This window comes from Ictidomys tridecemlineatus, unplaced genomic scaffold (assembly GCF_052094955.1).
Source record: "Ictidomys tridecemlineatus isolate mIctTri1 unplaced genomic scaffold, mIctTri1.hap1 Scaffold_58, whole genome shotgun sequence".
NCBI lineage: Eukaryota > Metazoa > Chordata > Mammalia > Rodentia > Sciuridae > Ictidomys > Ictidomys tridecemlineatus.
In genome coordinates, this window is record NW_027523917.1 from 588,350 (window position 1) to 613,990 (window position 25,641).

The 25,641-nt window shown below is 36.1% G+C and overlaps 1 protein-coding gene across 7 annotated transcripts in view; it reads right to left on the reverse strand.

Moving 5' to 3' along the window:
- Nucleotides 1-25,641, reverse strand: part of LOC144374108 (transport and Golgi organization protein 1 homolog) — a 134,633-nt gene that overhangs the window by 103,866 nt on the left and 5,126 nt on the right. For all 7 annotated transcript variants that reach the window (XM_078037057.1, XM_078037059.1, XM_078037051.1 and 4 more), the window contains exon 3: nt 15,258-15,349. In XM_078037057.1, coding sequence (XP_077893183.1) covers nt 15,258-15,279 — 22 coding nt within the window. In that variant the 5' untranslated portion in view covers nt 15,280-15,349. The remainder of the gene's footprint in view (nt 1-15,257; nt 15,350-25,641) is intronic.

The window sequence follows — 25,641 nt, forward strand, 5'->3', positions numbered from 1 at the left end:
TAAACTTTCCCCCATTACTATTCAGTATTCCCACAAGAGTAAAATGCCGTCTTTGGGGCAAATACTGTTCTTATTCCATATCAATGGTTTCTCCTGTTAAACAATAAGTCATTTATTTTTGTGAATTTCTTGGGTCACCCATGGTTCAAGTGGAAGCAAAGCTCTTTATGATGACTTCCAAGTTATGAATCATAAAGCTCTATCACAATCTCCCCCTTGTTGGGCCCCACTGTCTGCAGAGTGCATGGCCTGACTTTGTTCTCACATGAAATCACCATGAGTGACTTCTAAAAGTCCTCGAGATGGCAAGCTGAATTTCCTTTTTTCCCCTGCTCTGCTACTTGAGGAAGCTTTCTGGAATTTCTGGAACCCACTAAGCCTTATCCTTAGGATAGATATCCTATAAGGAAGTGGTTAATATACATGGTCAGGCCTATAGGCTGTTGTTCTATCTCACCAGCTAGACTGGATATTCTTTTTGAGGATGAAGACCTTTTTCTTTACTTAGCATTTTGCCCAAGACCTAACACCACTAAGTACACAAGGAATGTTTAGCCAACAATCAACTGATTGGATTCTAAGTTTTAGAGTGAATGGCAGCAATAGGCCACAGATTATCATCATTGTCAGAAATTTCACCTAAGAATGAGATTGTTTGCAGATCAAATAAGTTGTTCTAACATGACCTGAATTGGCCTGTTAAAGTAACAGATAACATTTAAGAAAAGCTCTTCCCTACAAGTTTTGTTTTTCTAGCTTGCTTTGTCAATGCATTCCATAAGAGGTGAACTCCTCATTCCTCTTGCTCAAAGACATACTTAGAAAAAAGGTCTTAAAGAGATCTGTCATCAGAGATGAAATTGGCTGGGCCCTCTTTAGGAACCGAGAGGGGAAAAAAAATTGGTGTCAGACAACAGAGTATATTTTTATGCAAACAGCCATAGAATACAAAAAACATGATTTCATTTCACATGCTGAACCTCAGCTACTGCTACATAGAATTCGGAAGGCCACAAGCACAGCTCTCCAAATAAAAACTAGGCAGAGCCACAGTAAGGAGGCAGAGTAGGCAGTTGCCCAGTGTGATTCCACCAGCACTGGGAAAGAACCTTCCAAACGCTGCTTCTATGTCTTCTTTATTTAAATCCTAAAATGCCATCACCAAAGTCTCATGGCTTTATTTCAAATATATGTCCCTGTGATACAATCAGCCTCAAAGAAACTAACACTGGGGTCATTGACATGTCTGTGAAAAAAAAAAAAAAGAGTGGGCACAATTTAGTCTATAGGCAAAGAGGAAAAGTGAGCAACTGAAAACCCCTTGAGCAGAAATGAACATCTCACCTTGACATCTGGCCCAAAGCCTGGCCTGGTGTCACACAGTCACACTACTTAAACCAAGAGGTCAGGGTTTCCAGACTGATGAGGTAGCAGGTTCCTTCTTTCACCAACAACTCTTAGCAAATGAGGATGGTGTAGGGAGACTCATTTCCTGTACCCTGTTTCCCTAAGACTCCTGGAAATCAGTGGTAACCACAGGAAGGGTGGAGTCTGGGAATTCTATGCTGGGGGAAGAGGATATTCTACATTAACAGTACTGGGAAAGCCCTATTCTTGGGTGTTTCTACTTTTGTAATGGGCAAGGCTTGAGGACTCTGCTACTCTCTCTGCAGGGATCTCCGTTCAAAAAGTTCCTCTGGTAAGTTTGGACCACAAAGAGTTATCTATTTCAATCAATTCAGAAAAGCATCTCTAACTTCTCAAAGACTCAGATGTTTCTTATGCTTCTCAGAAAACAAATGTGGCTTAAGCCAACATCTGGAATAGAGAAAAATATAGCAACCACACACAAAAAAAGATAATTAAATTAATAAGGAATGCTTTTCAGACATAACATCACATAGGCCAAAAAATGTTTTCAGAACAAAGTTATAGAAGTTATTTAGAAGCTAAATTTAGGTGAATTAATTCCTGGAGGGCACCATTTAGGAGCAGATCACCATAACCTTGCAGGCCACGTTAAAAACTGCACCCCTTTCTTTGGGAAACTGAAGATCCATTTAAAAATCTGCAAATATGCATCAAATATACTTCCATTAAAGGAAGATTCTATCATGTAATTCACTGCCCATTTAGAATCTACTAAATTCCGAGTGGTTCCACTGTTTTGAAATAAGACATCCCAAATAGATGCCTTGGATAGTCATCTAACCCAAATACAGACACACTGCAGAAACCCTTCACAAAATATTCTCAACGTATGATCAGTTTTCCTCAAACACTATGGACAGCTCAGCATTAGAAAAATTTTTATGTCCTTGATGGAGAAGGCTGACTTTCACAGAACTCTTTTTTATATTAAAAGCTGAAATCTCCAACTATTTTATTGAGAAGGAAAAAGAGAAAGAAAGAAAGAAATTGTGTGCCTTCTGCCCTCAAGTATGTAAAGACAATCAAGTATGTAAAGACAATCACCACGTTGCCTCTAAGTCTTCTCCATTCTAATGATTTCCAGATGTTTAGCTTCCTCCTTATGTTGGTCACCTCCCCTGCATAAATATTAGTTTATCAATGACCCTTCTAAAATGGGGATCCCAGAGCAGAATAATAAACAGAATAATGTGGGGTTTAGTTTAAGCAACAGAGTTCAGGGGGATTATTGCCTCTGCTATCAAAAAGTGGCAATTGTCACACTACAATTGTCACAGGTCACAAGGAAATCCCATTCCACAAGACTTTTTTGTTGTTTACTTTTCATAAAAACTTCCATGAAGCCAGATATCCCTCATTTTGCATGTGTATGATTTTTAATTGAAAAAATCAGAATATGATACATATCTCTATTAAATGTTATCTTGATAGTCTCAGCCCATCAATCTAGAGCTATTTTGAATATTACTTTTCAATTATGGACTATATCAGACAAACAATCAAACAAAAACAACACATCACAAATTAAATGGAAACTAGAGTATATGGCTTTCAACTGAACCCTTCCCCTCCAGCCACACAGAAGTAATAGCCACACAGAGGTAATGGCCACAAGGCTGAAATTGTGTTTGTCATGCCTATGCTTGAAAACTATTTTGATTTTTCTATTCCCTTGCCTGTAATGTTTACTTCACACACAAATTTGATAAACATGCAATCTAGTCTGATTTCATTTAAGTAAATCAAATATTAAATAAAGCTGCACTGTCTATATCCACCATCCTAGTAATCCCATTAACAATGAGGTGACTCAGGCATGACTTACTCTTTGGGAATCCTTACTAGTTCTCAGCAAGTGATACATTTAATGATCCAGTCTGATATCAACACAACTGGTTTGGTCATTAATAAAATATTTTCCTTTCTAGTGAAAAATCCTTCTGTAGGCCCCAGGCATAACATTCCCATCCTACACTTTCCTCAAATTACTGACATGATTCTGGGCTCACTTGCACATCATTTATCTGGGTACAGGTATGTGGTCTCACTCATAGGCCACGATGTCTCTTTTCTAGCCTCAGGAGTTTCTAGTTTATTAGCAGAGACATGCCAAAGCAGGATGAAAAAGTCTGTTCTCAGATTTTGAATGTTACCAACACAAAGAAACATAAGGTGGTGGATACGCCACTTACCCTGATCTGATTATTAACTCTGTATACATGTATACATGTATTGAAAGGATACATTGTTGCCCTACGTAAATTACATATACACATTTATCAACTGAATATTGAAGAAATATATTTAAGGAAGTGCCCTCTCTCTCCATTATACTACCAACTCCTTCCTCTCTCTAAAATTTTTCTTAATAAGCAAACTTAGGAGCACTATTTCATAAGCAGAATTATTTATTCCCATCACACTGAAGCACACAGGGCTCTCCCGCATGAGTCTTCCATTCAAGCTGCATTAATCTGAGAGGATTTTCCCACCTGTTTTGGCTTACTTATAATTCTATGATTTTAAACAGAAAAAATACCCCCTCTCCTACTCTTATCAATCCAGGCTTCTCTCATATGGCTCTAAAACATGCAGCAGGGGACAGAAAGATGGGCTTCCACAGGAGTCCCTAAAAAGCAATCAGGGGAGAGAAGTTTACAGTTCAGAAAGGTCTCAGGTCACAGGCTCATGAGGCCAGAGCAGACCTAGGTAACAACAAGGCCAATATCTTAATTTGACAGAAAAGGAAACAGGGTCAAAGAGGGGAAGTCACAATATAAACAAAATGTCAGAGCTTATATTAGAACATAATACTCCTCAAAAGCTAGGTAAAATATGAAACTTATCAGGGCCTCTTTTCTACATAACTAGTAACCAGTGGGATACAAAATGTGGCTCTAATATAGTAGGACTAGGATTCCCTTGTGTACTTCAGAGATACACAACTGCTCAGACAAAAAGTCACAATTTCAAAATTTGATTCATTTTTACGTGACTCTGTCTAGCTCTGCATCCAAACAAATTATAGAAAAGTACCACAACCCACAAAAAAACACAGAAACCCCACAACTATTTCTGTGTGCAAAGAGATTAAGATTTACTTGGGGAGACTGAGCATGATAGCACATTACAGTTGTGATGAATGGCAAGAAAAGAGGTTTAATGACAAAGGCTATAGAGGAGGGGAGGTGATCCGGAGCTGAGATGGACAGAAGATGAGGACTTTTCTGACTTCCAGCTCAGCAGTGCTGTAGCCACTCTGCTTCTTTATTTCTCTGTTAAAAAAAAAAAACCCTTGTCCTTTATTTATCTACAAGGATGCTGGGAATATGGCCGATAGAAATGTGATGTGCAATCTTGAAGGAGAGTTTCCAGTGTTACAATCACAAATAGAAGACATTAGCAAGAGCTCTGCTACAGCCACGTCTGCACAGTGCAGCGGGAGTGAGGCTCTTCCCATGAGGGAGAGCAAAGTCCACAGTTACCTTCAGCTTCCCACCTTGCTTTATAGGTAACTTTACAGTTGAGTCCAAGTCTTGCCTCTCCTCTTCCATTGTTCTTCAGAGATTTGCATCCTATTTTATAAATGTGTGTCATCCCCTCATCCCCTCAGTGCTTGAACCTACCTCATATACTTGCTGAATGAATGATGAAGAAAAAAAATGTCAGAATGCCTAACCTGGACACCAGTTACACAGAAATGGAACCACAGGCATAGGAAAGCTTTGATTAAAGGGGTGACAGAGGGGATCAAGTGAACTACGGGACAGGGGTATGTAGTTGACCATTAGATGGATCTAAGACAATTATTCAGATTTGAGAGGTTGTAGAAATAGATACAACTAAGATGAAGATGTCTTAAGAGCAAAAGAAAGGCAAGATGTCATGGAATTGTGCTTATAGAATGGAAAATTCTAGTCTTCCAAGATTTAGCAACTGGATCAGACGTACTGATCCTTGTCAAATGAAGCTAATCTAACCCTAACTTCTGTCAAGCCCAGCTGGTTTGCCCTGACCCAGACAGCCTCATGTTCCAATTCTATAGAGGCAGTTTGTAGAGAACAAAGCAGTTAGAGTTCAGAGGACAGAAAAGAAAGAAACTTGGCAGAAAAAGAAAGAAAGATTATTCAGAACAATTGGCCTAATTTGAGTTCAGAGGCCAAAAAAGTCACATCAAAATACCACATTCAATTGAAATAGAAAAGGGATTTTTGACACAGAAACAAAAATAATTAAATGCCAATTCCCATAAATTTAGAAAGATCATTTGACTTCACACTATTTGGCCTTATGATAAGAAAACCAATATATGGGTCAAATTCCAAAAGTAAACCAGAGTTTGTGATAACAAACATGTTAACACTGTTAGCTTATTAGAGATTAGCTGTGAACCAGGAAGATAATTCATAATGTCAAAGAGCATTTTCAAGCTTGGATTCAGAATCTCTATTTTAATGTTTTACAAAACTTGGTTCATGTGTGAAGACATACATATACTTTGTTCCTGGGTGCTATGGTTTTGGATATGGTTTATCCCTCAAAAGGACATATGCTGGAAGATTGGTATCCAATAAAATGATGTTGGAGTAGTCAAACTTTTAAGGGGTAGGGCCTCATGAAAGGTAACTAGGTTACAGTGTTACTTATACCCTCATGAATGGATTCATGATGTCTTGGAATAGGTCAAACCTCATGGGACTGAATTAGTTCTTGATAAACTGGGCTATTGGAAAGCAAAGCCACACCATGCAATTGGCCCTTCTACGCAGTCCATTGGTTTCCTTTCTACTTCCTGACCATGTTGTGATAGCCATGGGTGTGGGGGAGGGAACTTTTCCAGAATACTAGCACCATGCTGTTTGGACCACCTTCCACCACCAGAATCATGAGCCAAATAAATCTCTTTTCTTTATGCACTACCTAGCATCACGTGTTCTGTTATAGCAACATGAAATGGACTAAGGAATTACATGAAAATTTTTTAAATGCAAGCTATTTACAAGAATGAATTATAGCCACATCAGTGTTTATATCCGCTCAATTCAAAACAGCTAAGCTATGGAACCAACCTAGGTACCTTTCCACAGATGAATGGATAAAGAAAATGTGGTATATATACAAAATGGAATGTTAGTAAGCCATAAAGAAGAGTGAAATTATGGCATTGGCTGGTAAATGGTTGGAACTGAAGAATGTCGTGCTAAGGGAAATAAGCCAGTCCCCCAAAAAACCAATGGTTGAATGTTATCTCTAATACGTGGATGCTAACACACAGTGAAGGAAAGTGGAGAGGAGAAGAATAGAAGTTCAATTGGATTAGATAAAGGACAATGAAGAGAAGGGAGTGGAGAGGAGAATAAGAAAGACAGTACAATGAACTGAACATAACTTTCCTATGTTCATATGCGAATACATGACCAGTATAATTCCACATCATGTACAACCACAAGAATGGGATCCTAATTAGAATAAGCTATACACCAAGTATGTATAGTGTTAAAATACACTCTACTGTCATATAAAAAGAATTAAAAAAATTAAAAAGAATGAATTATACAGAACCGTATATCTAGACCCTTGTACTATTTCATATTTCTTTACAACTACATGTAGGAAATATGTAAAGAAAATAAATTTTCATATTAGGCTAAAATATATTTATTATCTTCCTATATTTAAATCACTGTTCCTAATGAAAACATTTTCAATGCTTTTGAGATGACCTTGAACATCAGACATCAATGTAGTAACACACATTGCTTAATTCACACTCTTTCCCCAACCTTGTCCTTCCTTTTAATGGAACTTGACTTTTAGAATTTACCATTCTCAGACTAGTCATGTGCTTCAGGAAGAGCTAACATATATTCCAGGCCCAACTGAAGAACCCTGATTTGTCTAAGCTAATTATGGCAGATCTATTTCCCCCACCCGGGTTAAGTTGGGACATGTTAAAAATTAACATTGGTCAATAATATGTGAATAAAAACCTGTAGGATGTGGAGGTGGGGACATAAAAACACACACAGGAGGAAGTGTCATTGTTTTCAAAAAGAAATAAGAAACACAAGGCTTCTAAATATTGTGTTTCAACTCTAACATCTGGAGGATGGCTCCAACATCTACATAATAGCAGCCATCTTGTAACCATCCAGAAAGCCCCCTGGGTCCATGCCTCCACGTCTAGGATGGCACAGTAGAAACACAGAGAAAACACATGCTTCAACCTGAAAGAAATAAATCCCCCTTAAAACATCCTGGTTACATATGTAATAACTTTTCCCTGTTTAAATTCTGATTTGGGTTTTTTATTAGTTGTATCCAAAAGCATTCTAACTACTATTAAGTCTGAACTATTTCAAACTTACATTTAAATATTAAAAAATGGAGCTATTATTTGAGGGATGAAAAATGACAATGACAAGAGTATGCTACTTAATTTTTTTAACCACACAAATATAAAATAAAGATATTGTGTCCACCTATAGCTACTTAATTTTTTACTAGGACATCTAGCCCAAGGTACAGAACTCAGTACTTCTAGTGAATCCTAAAGTCTATTATATTTCAAAGGTGTTTACTACTCTATTCCCCCTTCACTACTTGCCTCCCCTCCTTCCCCACTTACAAGCAAACACATAAGTACACATACCACAGTCTGACAGATTAGGTCCTCAGCCTGCTGACCAGTTCATCATCCAGACTGGCGGTGCTACTTTCCCCATGTCATGACTTTAGGAAAATGGAAAGTATCTTCTTCTAATAATGGTAAAGACAAACACCAAAAAAGTAATATACTGCTCATGACAGGCTCTGTGTACTGGTGAATAAATGCTTTGTACATGAAAATAATTTGTGTTCCAGTCCTGCCACTTTCCAGCTATATGACAGCAGGCAAATAACTAAAATTCACTCCCTGTCATTTTACTCCATTGTGAGGTGATGATGATATTACTCACCTTGCAAGGATCTCGTGAAGGTTAAATTAGACACACATAAAAAATTTTATTGATCATATTTTTATCAAAAATAGTTTTTTGTGTAACAACAATAGTTGGAAATTTTTGGAATTTCAAAACTATATGTTACTAAAATCAATAGTTACTAGGACTGAATTCTGAACAAATTATAAATGTTATCTTAAGTTCTAAGGAAACCATTCCCTCTGGCCTTAAGTTCTTTGACTCCATTTTCTCATTTGGAAAACAGCTCTGTGGTGTTTCTCTACAGGTAGTGAATGAGCAACAAATACAGCTTGTAAACTTCCTGATAAATGAATACTTTATCGCATAGCCCTGGAAGCAACCCTGACGTCTTAAATTATGTAATCCTGGTATTACATTATATTAGTCTGGCTCATATAAAATGTAAGCTACAAAAATATCAAAGCTAAGAAAAAATATTTACTCATGCTTTTACATGCAGAAAGAGGATGCATGCATTGCCAAGATTCCATAGAACAAGCTCAAACGAGAGCAACAATGCCTCAGTTATTAGAGAGGGCAATGGCCTGAAGCAGTCCTAAGGAACAAAGATTACTTGGTCCATGCAAAAGTCAATATTTAAGTATACAATGAGTAATTCCCACTTTAAGTTCATGAACATATTTCTTTTCAAGAACTTCTTTTTGGTTACAAATTTCATTTGTGGTCTTCCTACCTATAATCCATGAACCTATGAATGAACAAAACGTTGAAACATGAAACTCTCCAGTAAACAAAAATGTCAGTACAGACTTAATTCTGACTAGACCATCTCAACAAGGTTACACAAGACTTGTACTGTACTTCTCAGTCTCCAAAATACTCATTTATCTACCCTGGCTAAAGCAACAGATTGAATGTTCTACAAAGATTTGTGGTAAATGCATGAATGACACCTCCAGACTATATCAAATCATGGGGCTCTTAACTTTAAATCATTATTATTTAAAATCCTCTGACAAGTAAAGTGCCTCTTTGGGAGAATGAACCTCATATTCCACATTAGAATCATTTAAATTCAAATGAATATTATTGTTGCTAATAGAAACTTCATTTCTAAATATTTTTTCAAATGTTCTAGTCATGCTATAAGCTAAAAATAACCATTAAATTATATTAATGCTAGCTTTGTGATCTTGAGCAAATCACTTAATTTTCTGCACCTTAATTTTCTTATCTGTTAAATGAAAATGGGATTGGGTGACTTTTTAGGTCCTTTAGAAAATAAAGACAAATAATAATTGTTATCATTTATGTCATTTTAATTAAAGATGTGAAAAATGTAACCAAAGATTCTGTAAAACATTAAGTCTAAAAGAAATTGAACCACAGCCAAGAATTTTTGTAAACCCCAAATCCCCTCTCGATAGCACCAAACAATTGAGTTTTACAGAGTTAACTATGAAAAAGGTAAATTTCTTATTAGTAAAACTGATAACCTCCTGGGCTAATTTAATTCATTCCCTACTTGCCAACCAGAAAAGTATGATTTTTACCTTTCTGGTTTAACAGCATAATGTTAGAAACTTTAAGGCCTACTCTTGCCTCATCTCTTATATACATGAAAACAGTGAGGCTCTCTCAAAAAAAGAATACTTATGGGCATTCTCATCCATAGCCTACCTGCCTGCCCCTCTATCGGGTATACTGTATTTTCTCTTGCCTTTGTCTTACTTGCAATAAACTGCTCTAATAACTTCCCCACCAAAAACATAAAATCCACGAATGAAAAAAACTACATAATTCATATTGTCTTCCAACACCCACAGAAAGGGTCTTAGAGTCAACTCAAGCAAACTTCTCCCCTGCGCCCCACTCCCACTGAAATCAACATACCATATTAAAAATGTGTGATTATTGGTCCACATTCAGACTTTGAATGAACGAATGAAGTGGCTTGTCTCCCACAGTTAGGGCAATGTAAAATCTAAAGACATACACCAAAAAAGTAATATACTACTCATGACAGGCTCTATGTATTGATAAATAAGTGCCCTGTACATGAAAATAATTTGTGTTCCAGTCCTGCCACTTTCTGGCTATACGACAGCAGGCAAATAACTAAAATTCACTCCCTGTGGTTTTAGGCCACTGTAAGGTGATGATGATATTGTTCACCTTGCAGGGATCTCGTGAAAGTTAAATTAGACACATAAAAATGGCCTGGCACAAGCCAACCATGGAATAGGCAAAAGACACTAAAAGACATGCCATCTGCCTTACAAAACTTCTCCCTTCCCTCAAGGTAAGTTGAACAGAATCCAATGCAACAGATAGCTGCCATATTTTTCACTGGGCTGTCAGTTCCCCTTAGGCACAGAATATTTCTGATTCATCTCTGCATGCTAGTACCCAGCAGATTGAAAACATAATGAACGTTATTCAGTGGGGAAAATGAGAATTCTTTGGGTCTGAGGATGTTAATATTATCCCAGACCCAGTGAAAGAAAATTCCAATTTTCAGTTTGGCCAAATAGGTAAGTGTTTACTACAAGCTTCTATGTGGTTCAAAGCAAATAAGCTATTCTGAATTCTAATAATTACATTCTCTAAAATATAAAAAAACTCAATTGCCCTAAAGCTCTCAATTTTAGTTTTGAAAAACCAATTCTTTCCTAAACAATGGAGTGGATAACCACAGAAACTTGTGGAATCTCTTTTCCTAGAAAACACGAAGAACAGGAAAGAAGCCAGTCAGTCTGGAAATGGCTTCAAAATCTGCCGATAAGCAAGAAGTTGGGCTGAGTTAGAGATGCTCCTTGAAGGGTTCCGCCACTAAGAAAAATAATTCTAATAATTCTGTCATTTATGTCCAAGAAAATAAAATAAATCTAACATCTCCCAATACAGTCATTGGAAATTATTTTATTTGGATCTAGTGATGCTTTTACAAACCCATTTTCTTCTTAAATTATAGTAAACTGTACTAAGCTCTTAATTTGAATATGAGCTCTTCTTAATAATACAGAATAGAAATTGCACTTAACACAGTAAACAAAATTATTTATTCATTTCTCTTTTTCAGTCTATTTCATGACCTTAAATCTACTCATCCCCAAAGCCTTATAAGAAATACTATTTCCCCAAAAATACAGCACTCTATTTTTTCCATTTACAGATGTCCAAGGCATTCATTACCCAAATCACATTGCACAGGTGATTAGTATATGATATCTTCTATTTTCATCTGATTCACAAGTAACAGTTTATTTCTCCCCAGCTGAACTGTAAGCTCAAAAGCCCAAGTTTTGGAGCCCTCATGTTTAAACTGAATTCAAGGTAAGTACTTATTCATCATTAAGTTCTTATTGGCTCACAGGTTGAGTTTAAGCAAAAGGAAAATGTAAAAGCAATACTATTTAACTCTGCACACTGAGCACCTGTATGAAGTTTTGGCAAAGCAGACACTCCACAAAGTCAAAAATAAAGCTTCTCAGACTACTATATATTGGCACTTGCCACTTAGCTGCAACTAACATAGTTGAAGGTTAAGACACACAAGGGCCCCAGAGTTAAAGATGCAATTGGTTTAGCTGCTACCCTATAAAGAATGAGCAGCTATCAAGGACGGTCCATTCACATACAGATGGCAGCTACTATAGAAAAGCAGAAAGCACAGCACCTTCCCCAGAAAACAGGGCTATGCATGTTCCGATTTTACATGGAATCCATTATTCATTCTGTCAGACTAAGTCAGTTAAATGACAACAAACAGAAAGGAAAGGAGTGTTAGAAAATTACAGTGTAATAACATGACTGTAAAACTTGTATTTTCTCACTGTTCATAATCCAAAGAACACATCTAGATCAGACCAATGGGCTCAAAAGCTCAATCTTAAGTGCATTCCACACACTCATACAGAGAGGCAGACCCCTGGTCCTTTCTCCACATATTAAATGAAAACTTCTGGTCCCTACTATGTGTCAGGTACTGTCTAAGGCATTGGCACTTTATCAAACATGCAATTCTAGTAACATTATATAAAGTCTCAGCTTCATATTTTAGAGGGAAGACACCTCAGGCTTGGCCCAACCTCTTATTTGAGCAAGAAGAAACTCAAGGCACAGAGAGGATAACCTCATTTGTTATTGTGGCTTTATTAGAACAAAGGCAGGAGTAGAAAACAAACTTTTTATCCCCCCCTCCCCAGTAATAAAATTTACTTTTTCTACTAAGCAAGTATTTCTATATGCTTCCTACACACCAGACAGTATACAAGGTACCAGATACACAGGATTCTGACCCTGGTGCTGTCCTCAAAAGGCACAGTCTAACAGCAAGGCAACAGACAGAAACAGCAAACCATATCTCTAATTGTTTAGGACTTCAATTTTAAAAAAAATTAATAATAAAATTGTAATAGTTTGTTGTAGACTCTTAATAACCCCATGAAGATAAAATCTAGATCTTACTACTCCTGTCATATAGATTGAGAAACTGAAGTATGGAGTGAATAAGGGACTCTACTAAGGTCATCTCCAGTGGCAGCAAAATGCCTAGAAACCAAGTTTATTTACTCCAAGGTAGACATTCTTTTCACACTAGATGAAAAAAAGCAGATGTTCTTTTTATGTTCAGTTCCTTTCTGACCAAGAGCACACATTTGCAAGACTGCATGCAGAACAACCTGTGGTTGTGAAAGCAAATTTAACTGGCTCTGAGGTGTCATCAGCTGAGGTTAGTTATTTGATGACTGAGTAATCACCCAACAAGACATTGTAAGTACCATTCTTAAAGTGCCCTTTATATATACAAAGAATAGATGGAAACGGTCCTATCCTTCGGGGAATTAATATGTAGAAAATGGGTATATAAATATTTCAACAAAAAGTGACAAAATTAAATAAACTACAAAAGTAGAATAATCACAAACAATTGCAAATTTAATAAACTAAATGTTTTGCAGAACTTCTAAGAAGACCTGCCAAGAAACTGATAATTCAAGAGTTAAATAGAAAAGAGAAGCCTGTATAGGAGATGACACATGCCAGTCTTCTGATTATTGAAATACAGGCTCTTACTAAAAAATGTTCACCACACTTAAGTAAAATATCAACTTCCTAATTCCTTCATTTCACTTTCCACCATTAGTCAAAATAATTATACAAATATTCCATTTCCCTTCTTCTAGGAAAGTTATTAATTTTGTAATCTTCTCTATTCAAAAGAAATGAATTTCCATCAGTGTGACTTTAGCTAAAAGGGTAAAACTGTGTGATCTCATCGCCCTTTTATTCTTCTATCCTCTTTCAGTTGCAACCTAAATGAAATTAATGATCATTTTTCTCTGGTGCACAGTAAAATTTATATACACATTCAAGAAGAGCAATTTTAACATTAACTTTAATTGTTACTTAATATCATATTTTATTCATACTACTAAACATCATCATGGTCTCATAAAAAGATACAACTATTTTAAACTTAAGCACACTGTAGAATTATTAACAAATTAGACAAAGTTAAAAAGAAACAAATACTAGTAATTTTCAGTTAATGACAGGAAAAATTACTTTAAGAATGAGCTAAAGGGGCTGGTGTCATGGCTTGGTGGTAGAGCAGTTGCCTACCATGCGTAAGACACTGAGTTCAATCCTCAGCACCACCTAAAAATAAATAAATAAAGGTATTGTGTCCATCTACAACTAAAAATATTTAAAAAAAATAACAGGCTATAAAGTAAAAATTATAATCATGCTACTAAAGTAGTAATATTTATTTTAAAAATACAACTCAGGGGAGAAAAAAAAATCTCTTAGTATTCCTGCATTTACTCAGGGGATTCAAACTTAGAGCCAGTTACCTTTCTTTGAAATATTTGGTGAATTTTACAGGCTGATAAGCAGCAATTTTCAGAACCACCACAGCAGGTTTCACTAGAATTACCACAAGCATATCAAAAAATTATTTTATCATATCTTTTAGTTCTTAAAACTTAATTTCATCACAAGAAGACATATTTTAATAAATACCAGTTTAAAATCTAAATTTGAAGCAAAAGCATAGTAACTTGTTTAGGGAAGAGAGAAGCTGGGCTTGAATTCATGTTTAGGTCCTTAAGACAATGACTTGTATGTCAAATTGGATTCTAAAAGTTTAAGGGAGTAATTAAACATGCAGCGACAGTGACATCTAGTGTTAACAGCTGCAAGCCAACTACACTACTATTAAATCCTCAAATGCTGAAGAACTATCCAAAGCTTCTCTTTAAGAACAAACAGAACTTGTGCATTATATTAAATAATAATAATAATAATAACAATAACCAAAATGGTTCCATAGATTTCCTTCCAGACATTAAAAAGCCTTACTGAAAAAAACAGAGTAAATTAAAGACCAAAAAGTAAATGCATTATTTATTTCACACAGTCAACATCTCCAACTTTCTCCCTTCGTTTAGGAGAGTAATGAATGCACAGGTAGTCTGGAAGGTGTTCTGATAAGAGTTTCACAATCTTTTAAACTTTTGCCTATATGATTAAAGATACTGCACAGATAGTAAATACTCGATAACACATCAGGAAAAAAGAATGTAGGACATTTCAGGAATACTTGAAGAAGACACAAAGAAAAAAGAATAGTTACTGCAGTGAGAAACAAGTCTATATTTCAGCCCTGGCTTCCTTGCTTTATATTTGTTGATTTGAAAGGTCAACTTTGTAATCAGTTGATATTTTTGCCCAAGGATTTAGAATTTGGCAGCACAGGTTAATTCATTATACCATTTTTATAGTTTTATGCTACAGATGAATCTGTAAAAGTAAGCAAAATTTCGACAATTATTTTTGGCCAGGACAATTTTGTGTAAAAAGAAAAGTTAGCATTAGATGAAGCTTACTTACCTATTTGTTTTGGAAAGTTCATCCTTTCCCCTTTTAACTCCAAAAATTCTTGTGATCAAGGAACTAAAGAGAAGAGTGGATGAATTTCTCACCTATTATAAAAATAAACACACAATATGGGTCAAGGAATATTTATGGCATGAAATCAACATGTATAATGGTCAACTAGGTATTCCAATCATTATACCATTGGCTAGTGTAGGACTAAAGAAAACATGGTTTGTTTTCACAAAATGAGACAACTTTAAAAAAAAAACTTAATAGTAATTGACTCAATGAACTCTTAAATTAAGCCCTAACTCCAAACACAATATAGTTTTTTCCTATTCTAATATTATCAATTGATTTCATTTTGTCCTTGAATTGAATCATCAGACAGTACTTTAAGAAAAAAAAAACTATTTTTCATATCCTTCCTGACAATGATTATTCTAGACCTCAACTCTTTTCACTTATTTTTCTGTACTTACCTACCTGTGAGAAAATACTTGTAAGACTTAATTTCAAAGAATCCATGTAATAAATAGTCAAGAAAATACTTAATATTCCAAATGCCATTAACTTCACAATGCCAATAATATAGCCAAGGGATATTAACCCTAAAATTATATGATAGAACTGATTAATAAAAACAAGAGGCAAGAATAATGTTAATAAACTTGGATCATTTCTCCAAGACACTACAGAGTATGTTTTCCAAGCCAATGCATCAAGATACTTTGGAATTTCACGACAATGTCTTGAATATTCTAGCATTATTGGTCTTCCTCAATCACCTTGCCAAATCAGAGTAGAGAGGTTTAAGTATGTAGTGCCTTCCTTATGGTGTGCAAGGCAATATACCAGCACCACAGAGAATATCTAGAAATAGAAGACACAAAATTGCTGCCATCATAGAGCTTATTTTCTAATTAGGTAAGTGATCATATGGTATGTTAAGTAGCAATATAATCAGAAAAGTCATTAAAAGTAATAATGCAGGCTGGAGCCATAGCTCAGTGGTAGAGCCCTTGCCTCGCACATGTGAGGCACTGGGTTTGATCCTCAGCACCACACAAAAATAAATTAATAAACAAAGATTTTTTTAAAAAAGTAATAACTTGAGATTTAGAAAACCACTTCCTGAAACCATTGCATAAGGGTCACAAACTCAAACGCCCAGTAGAAGCAGGGAGCAACAGAGGCAGCAGTGGACTGTGTCTAATGTAGTCCCTGCTCAGCTTCAGCTGACTAGCTGCCATGAAGGAATGCAAGCCTAATGTTGCCAGATCTTCTGCTTTTTTAACAGAAGCTAGAAACATGATTTTTATGTGAAATCTCACTATTTTGAAATGTTGGCAACAAATTAAAGAAAAGGGGTGGTGGAAAAATGACCATAGAGTCCAAATAAAATTCATATCAAAATTGCAATGAAACCCTAATCTTGGACAGATCTACTTAGGTCCATTCAATAGTCAGCAAACATTAATGGAGTCCCTACTACATGCCCTGCCTAATATGCCCAAACTGTAACAAATAGATCCATCCTGTCAATATCAGTATCACCTCTGCCTAGCACAGGTCTTGATTACCTTACCCAGTCTCAGAAGGCTTGGTAAGGACATTTAGGACACCATTACTTCCCTCAAATCATAACAATGATAAAACACAAAAAGAAAGGTTAAAAGTAGGGCTCAGTGATAGAGTGCTTGCCCAGCACCACAAGTAGTAACAAAAAAATAAACAAAACACAACAGAAACACAAATTCCATTTTGCCCTAAACCAAACTCTCTGACAAAGGCTGCCAGATGCACTAAAGTTAAACATCTGGAGATGTTGAGAATACACACTTTAAACAAAACCATAGGGTTTTTTTTCACTTTGTGAAACAGGCACAACCCAGAAATAAAATTCTTTTTTTTTTAATCAATAGACTGAGGGCAGGAGACAGATAATGCATTTTAGTAATATTAATATGGACAAATGGAGCCGGGTGCAGTGACACACGCCTGTAATCCCAGAAAGGCAGGGGGACCACAAGTTCAAAGGCTGAGGCAGGGGGACCACAAGTTCAAAGCCAGCCTCAGCAACTTACTGAGGCCTGAACAGCTTAGTAAGACCCTGTCTCTAAATTAAAAAAAAAAAGATGAACCAATGGGTATCAATACTATCAGCTTGATCCATCCTGCATAGGCTGATTGTTTGTGCCTCCTTCCCCAAATACATAAATACATATGTAGAAATCCTAACCTTCAAAGTGATGGCTTTGGGAGGTGGGGTACTTAGGATATGATTAGGTTATGAAATCTTTACCCTTATAAATGGGATATTAAATGCTCATATTAAAGAGACCAGAGAGAGAGAGAGAGAGAGAGAGAGAGAGAGAGAGAGAGAGATCCATTGCCCCTTTTAACCTTTTACAAGATAAGGCACCTTCTATGAACCAAAAAGCAGGCCCTCATGAGACACTGAATCTGCTGGCACATCGATCTTGGATTTCCCAGCCTCCAGAACTATGAGAAATAAATTTTTGCTGCTTATAAGTCACCCATTCTGTGGCATTTTGTTATAGCAGCTCAAACAGACCAAGAAATCCATTATAAAATTCCTCCATTTAGTAGCCAATTATGATCAATACCTATTCTGATACATATAGCAAAACGGTGATACTCTATCAGAACTTCTGCATTAATTACTTAACATTCCCAGAAAAAAATTTTAAAAACTTTCCCTAATCATCTATTTGGTTACCCTGTTCACTCAATACAGAATTATTTGCATGTATTAACCAATTTTCCATTCAGGGCAGAGCAAACCTCCAAAAGTAATCAATTGATGATACTTGTTTTTATTTATTTTTTTAAGAGAGAATGAGAGGGGGGAGGAACAGAGAGAGAGAGAGAGAATTTTAACATTTATTTATTTTTTCTTAGTTCTCTGCGGACACAACATCTTTGTTGGTATGTGGTGCTGCTGAGGATCGAACCCGGGTCGCACGCACGCTAGGTGAGCGCACTACCGCTTGAGCCACATCCCCAGCCCCCAATACTTGGTTTTAATATTTTAAAAATGACTTTCCCTTCTTTGAGATACAATAAACATACTGTAAAATTCACCATTTTGAAGTATACAAGTCAGTGGTTTTTACTATATTTCTAAAGTGGGAGACTATCACCACTAAATCAACAATATTTTCACAGCCCCAAAATGAAACCCTGCACACATTAGTCATCATTTTCCCTCCACCCATAGTAGGAAAGCACTGATCTATTTCTGTCTCTAAATATTTGCCTATTCCAGACATTTCATATACATAGGATCATGAAACAGATGGCTTTTTATGTAAGCCTTCTTTCACTCAGCACAATATCCTCAAGATTCACCCATATTCTAACATTTTTTGATATGTTCTTCCTTTTTATGGTAATATCCCATAATAGAGATATATCACATTTTTTAAATCTGTTCAGCATTTGATGGGACATTTGGTTTGTTTCCCATTTTTTGGCTATTATGGATAATGCTACTGAAAACATCTGTGCACAAATTTTTGTATCAACATGTTTTCATTTCTCTTAGGTATACATCCAGAAGTAGTATGGTAAATTATTACAGTAACTCTGCTTGTAGGAACTGCCAAAATGGTGGTACCATTTTATATTCTGATTAGCAATATATTAGGGCTTCAATTTCACCAATTCTGTGATTCTGCACATCTTCCTCAATACTTTTATTGTCCATCTTTTTAATCTTAGTGAGTACAAAATGGTATCTCATTGTGGCTATGATTTCCATTTCCCTAATGATGCTAAACATCTTTTTATGTACTTATTGACCATCTGAATATCTTTTTGGGGGAAATATATTCAAATGAATTGTCCATTTTTTTTAATTGGGTTGTCTTTTTATTATTATTGAGTTCTAAGAGTTTTCTGTATATTCTTAATTTTGATCAAGTCTAATTTACCTATGTTATTTTCTGTTGCTTGTACCTTAGGTGTTGTATCTAAGACACCGTTAACCCACTCCAAGGTACAAAAACTTACACAAGTTTTCTTCTAAAATTTTTATAGCTCTTACATTTAGATTTTTGATCCATTTTTAGTTCCTCAAACATGAAATTCATTCCATTGCATTACAGCTACCTAATGGTACTAGTACTATTGGTTGAAAGAACTATTCTTTCTCCATTGATCTTTGAGCACTATTTTTTAAATTTTTTGTGGAGATTTATTTCTGGACAATCAATCCTATTCCATGATTTATATGTCTATCCTGATGTCAAATCCATAATCAAATTTACTACTGCTTAGTAGTAATTTTTGAAATTGGGGCCTATGAGCCCTTTGACTTTTTTTCAAGATTGTTTTGTCTAGTATGGGACCCTTGTATTTTTTTTTAACATATATTAGGACCAAAATATTAATTTATGCCAAAAAAATATTCAGATGGAATTTTAACAGAAATTATGTTGAATCTGTAGATCAATTTGGGGAATATTATCATCTTAATGATAGAACATCTTCCAATAATGAACATGGGATATCTGGTCCTCTTGCATTTCTCTGAATAATGTTTTCAGATTTTCAGTGTGAAAGGTTGCACTTTTTCTGTTAAATTAATTTCCTTTTAAAAAATATTTTTATTAGTTATTGATGGGCCTTTATTTATTTGTTTATATGTGGTGCTGAGAATAGAACCAGTTTCTCACACATGCTAGGCAAGCACTCTACCACTGAGCCACAACCCCAGCCTCATCTTCTGTTAAATTTATTTCTAAAGTATTTTATTCTTCTTTATATTTTTATTAGTGCATTATAGTTATACATAATAGTGGTATTCTTTGTGACATGTACATACATGCATATATTGTAATTTACTCCATTTCATTCTCTAGACTTCCCCTTTCCCTCCCTTCCTCCTTTCCTGAATCCCCTTTCTCTACTGATCTTTCTTCTATTTATTTTATTACCTTTATTTATTTAATTTTTAATAGGTGCATTATAATTATACATAAAACTGTGACTCATTGTGATATATGCATACAGCACATAGCATAATTTAGTCCATTTAGTCTTCCTCCACTCCACCCTGCCCCTCAATGACTTTCTTCTATTATACTATTCTCCCTTCTGTTTTCATCAGATTCCCTTTTATTATTCCTTATTTCTCTTCACTTCCACACAGGAGAGAAAAGATTTGACCCTCGTCTCCCTGAGTCTGGCTTATTCACTTAGCATGTTGTTCTCTAGTTCTATCCATTTATCAGCAAATGATATAATTTCATTCTTCTTGATGGCTGAGTAGAACTCCATTGTGTACTGCCAGTGTCTCGGCTGGCACTGAATCATGAGCCACTACACAGCTTTGTAGATTCAAATAGCAATTCTTTATTCCAGAACTCACACCAGCCTCCAGCTAACACGTTCTGCTCCAATCTCCAATCTCCAATATCCGGCCGCCCCCAATCACCTACTCCACAGAGGCTTTTTCCAAATCCAATTTGAATCTCAATGGGAACACGCAGCAGGAACACCCTAATCCCAGCAGCAATAATCTTCAACCTCCAACTTCCCTAAAACCCCTATTGTCTTAAAGTGGGAATGCCTTAAACCCAAATTATCTTAAGCCCGGATACTTCCTCAAACCTGCAGGATACTTCCTCAAACCTGGATCCACCCTCATTCACCTTGAGCAGGGTCACCTTTCTCAAACACACATGCAAGGTCACAGCGGATTTCAAAGGAAGTCCATGTAACATGGGGTACGCTGGCAAGGATTTTGAATCATCATTCCTACTTGGCAATGGCCCTCAGCAGTGTACATATGCCATACATTTTCTTCTCTTCTTTTATTCTTTTTTAAAAATTCTTTTTGAATTAATGTTTGAACTATTCATTGCTCAAGTAAAAATGATTTTGATACTTTTATCTTGTATTCAGCCACCTCATTGAACTTGTTTATTAGCTCTAATTTATGTGAGTGTGTTCCTTAGGATTTTCTACATAAAAGATCATGGCATCAGAAAATAAAAACAGTTACACCTTCCTTTATTACATCTTATTTTGGCCTGATTGCCCTAGTTAGAGTTCTAATGTAATGCTGAACATAAGTGGCAAGAGTGTATACCCTTGACCTTTTACTGATCTTAAGGGAGAGCTTTCAGTTTTTCACCAGTAAGTATATACTATGTTTTCCACTGCTGTTCTTGATCAGGTTGAGAAAATTCCATTCCTAGTTCATTGGGTGTTTTTAATCATGAAATGGAATTAGATTATTGTCAAATGCTTTTTCTACATCTGCTTAAACATCATTTAATTTTTGCCCTTTATTCATTACATGTTACATTAGCTGATTTCCTATGCTGAGATGTATACTGTTTTAAAACTGTAGAAGTTAAAAAACAGACCACTAAATAGTTATTATAAAGGGTCAGTTGGTCCCATTATTTTTGAGACTGTGGCAAGGCAAAACATCATGGCAGGGAGCATGTAGTAGAGCACAACTGTTTACCTTATGGGAGTCAGAAAGCAAAAGAAAAGAGAGGAGGGGTGTAGGTCCCAAAAGGATTTTCGAGAGCACGCCTCCATGACCTAACTTCCTCCCACTAGGCCCCACCTCCCAAAGGTTCTATTACTTCCCAATAGTACCACAGGATGGTGATCAAGCCTTTCACACATGGGCCTCTGGGGAAATTCTTAGATCCAAACTATAGCAACAATAATACAATAAAAGCAAATTCCTTTGGGGAAAAATGAATGAAGGAGTATGCAAGTTAAAAAAAGATTAAAGACAGAATTAGTGGTAAAGTTGAAAATGCAGAGATTAGAACAACTGTCAAGTAATTCTACCTATAAACAATTCTTTTTATCAGGGAAAACCAGAATACTTCCTGCTCTCTACCTCTTTCTTCACTGAGTCTCCAACATATGGTTGGCAGGGACTTGGTAGTCAGCTGCAAAGTGACAACTGTTACCAAAGTATTTCTCTTCTATTCATTGAATAGATAATTTTTTTCTTTCTTTCTTGGCATAAGAAAGCTTCTATATATAGACTTGTATAAGAGATAGAAGAATTTATTAGCTCTAATTTATTAGAAAATTAGGTTACACCAGGTTGTATGCGTGTGTACAAGCACATATGTACACTCATTTTTTAATTACATAACATATAAACTCCCTTAACAAATATTCAAAAAATATGAAAGGGGAGCCCACCCTGTGCAATTGCTATGTAGCATGATCACTGACACACCATACACCCCTAGTAGGCAGTCAAGGATAGGGTCAAGATACAACATTTTAATATTCTGTCCAGGGTATGTGATACAGGTTTAGAGCAGAAAGAGACATTTTTTGAAAAAAATTAAATGAGATTTGAGTTCTAAGCCATGTGACTTTGAAGAAATCCTACACCTATAAAAACCATGCCATATTTTCTGGGCTTCTAAGGAGAAGACCAGCAATACTTGAGTTCTTGGTAACTGTCTTCCAAAGCTGTAAGATACTTCTCCCATGAGAGGTCAAAAGTAAAGAAAGGGTTTCCACTAATCCATACAGCATCTATAAGTGAATTAGAAAAAATGTACCTCTTCCTCTGAGTAAATGAAGCTCCATTCCAAGGCACATAGCATGATGAGTGGAGCACAGCTGGATTTCAAGACTACACAGCCCTAAGCCTGGAACCTTCATGGCAACTTCACAACTGCCAGAGGGCAGAGTCATTGGTGCCAACAAGACACAAAGTAACCGTGGCAGTGCTGCCAGGAAGATCTGAAAGTGTCTTTTTTGTATATTCCTCTGATATCCCCTGCATGCTGTGAATCAGAACTGACTTGAGAGAAGCAAGATAAAACTGTTCTAGATGAAAATATAACCTCAGGATGGGTCATAGGAGGACCCTAGTTGGGTTGCTTGGCAAGCTCTATTGGAAAGGCTGAGAGCTGCCTAGGGAAAGGCAATCAGGTGTCCAACAGTCACTAAACATAATAAAGAGAATCAGATGCTATTTTAAAAGAACAACTGCCCAGAAAACTCTAAGGATCTATGCATATGTATCTATAAGTCATTTTATGTAACTTAAATTTTGACTAAACTAACTTCATCTACAAAATGTACGTCAAACATAATCATTTCTTACCATCTTTACTAACATTTCTCTATTCTAGGCCATCATCACCTTTTGGCAGAACTATTATAATAGCTTCCTGATTGGTCTTCCTCCTTCCTTCTTGCCACCTTAGAATCAAGTCCCCATTTATCTAGATTAATAAAAAACCCATCATTCCCTGCTATAAAACCCCCTTGTGAAGGATTTTTCAATAGGCTTTTCAATAGCAGAAGGAATCACAGTTGCATTTCAAGTGTTTATGCCAACACTTGTTCAAGTTGGGTTAATGCCCCAAGGGGTAAACTCTGACCAACAAGAAACAAGCAATGGGACTCTTCTAAGAGGTGGTAGTTTCACGTAGTAGAAGATGTACCATGTGACAAGACAACCAGCTCAGTTTACTTGCAAGGTTAGGGCCTACTTGGTAGCATCTTTCCTCCTTTCTTGCCTTATTTATTGTTTTCTTTCATTCTTGCTGCTCTGGGTTTGTACCACTCAATAAAACCTTACCTCCAGTTGCTTTCTGAGGACACAGGGCCCAAGCCCTACAAATCAGCTAAAATGACCTTTTCTGCAATCCTATCACACACAAAACTGCTTTACCACACTTCAGATTCTGAAGTCAGACAGATAATAGTTGCACATTCTTAGACAAAGGTATTTCACGTCTCTTAGCCTTATTTTATTTATATATAAAATATGAAGTATAATAAAGTTTACTGAAATTAATCAATGTAATATAAATGATGCCAGGTACATTATTTATATTAGTATTTCCAGTGCTTAATATGTCATCTACTACACTGTAGGTATGCCTAATGCCTACAATGTTTACAATAGTACATTTTCTCTGTATTTAAAAAATTCCAACCAAGTAGCAAAGATTGAAAGACCTGTAAGGTCTCAATACAAATAGCCAGTAATCTGTAAAAACACAATAAATCTATACATGAATGCTCTCTGAAAAATGGCCCTTTACTGCAAATAATTCACTTTACCTGGGTTTTTGCCTCTCCAACTTATCACGAAAAACAATTAAGTCAAAAGTACAGATGTCGCCAGCTTTAGGCACAGTATATTCCTGAGAGGATGCACACAAATCAAATATCTGTAAATCAAACTATATTTCACAAGCACTAGGGGAAAAACACCCTTTAAAATGACTTCAACAAATAATGCTATAGTAAACTGTTACTGTAAAATGAAGGTTTCTTCATAGCCGGTGATTATGTTGACTTATAATTTCATTAGGTTTTCATAAGAAAGGAAATACAGCAATCAGCATATGGCAACATGAGCTCCCTCCCACCCCACATGAAGTCCCATGCTTGCTCAGGACTCTACAAGCAAGAAGATCATCACCAGAACTGAACACAGCCAATGCTATGCCTGGAGTCTGTGAAACTGTTGTTATAAAGTTAAAAAAATTTATGGCAACAGTATAGATTGTCACAGGTATGATGTTACTTTGTCTGACAAAGCAAGAACAGCAAATAGAAACAAAATATTCCTATAAAACCAGTGTTCAAAAGGAAGATTCCAGGGCTGGGGATGTGGCTCAAGCAGTAGCGCGCTCGCCTGGCATGCGTGCGGCCCGGGTTCGATCCTCAGCACCACATACCAACAAAGATGTTGTGTCCGCCGAGAACTAAAAAAAAAATAAATATTAAAAAATTCTCTCTCTCTATCTCTCCTCTCTCACTCTCTCTTTAAAAAAAAAAGGATGATTCCAGTTAATAAAATTATCATAAGCATTTATATTATTACAAGCTCTTGTGGATATATATATGGATATTGATAGTATTCATGCATAAAACTCACAGGATAAAAAATATGCATCAGAATCATGATAACTCTGTGGTGGCTTAACAGGTAACTCATTTTAAAGGTTTCTCTTATGTTTTCCTTTATTTTAAAAAATTTTTCAGGGGGGGGGCTGGGGATGTGGCTCAAGCGGTAGCGCGCTCCCTAGCATGCGTGCGGCCCGGGTTCGATCCTCAGCAGCACCACATACCAACAAAGATGTTGTGTCCGCCAAGAACTAAGAAAAAATAAATAAATGTTAAAATTCTCTCTCTCTCTCTCTCTGTCCCCCTCTCTCTCTCACTCTCTCTTAAAAAAAATAAAAAAAAATAAAAAAAAATAAAAAATTTTTCAGGCATACGCATTACTGTTTTGGGTCTCACAAATGGACTTCCACAAAGGAATCATTTGTTTCTGACACTTTTGGCTTTGGCAAAAAGTTGGGAAAATCACCACATTTCACACGGCTAAAGCCCTTTCACAGAAAATATT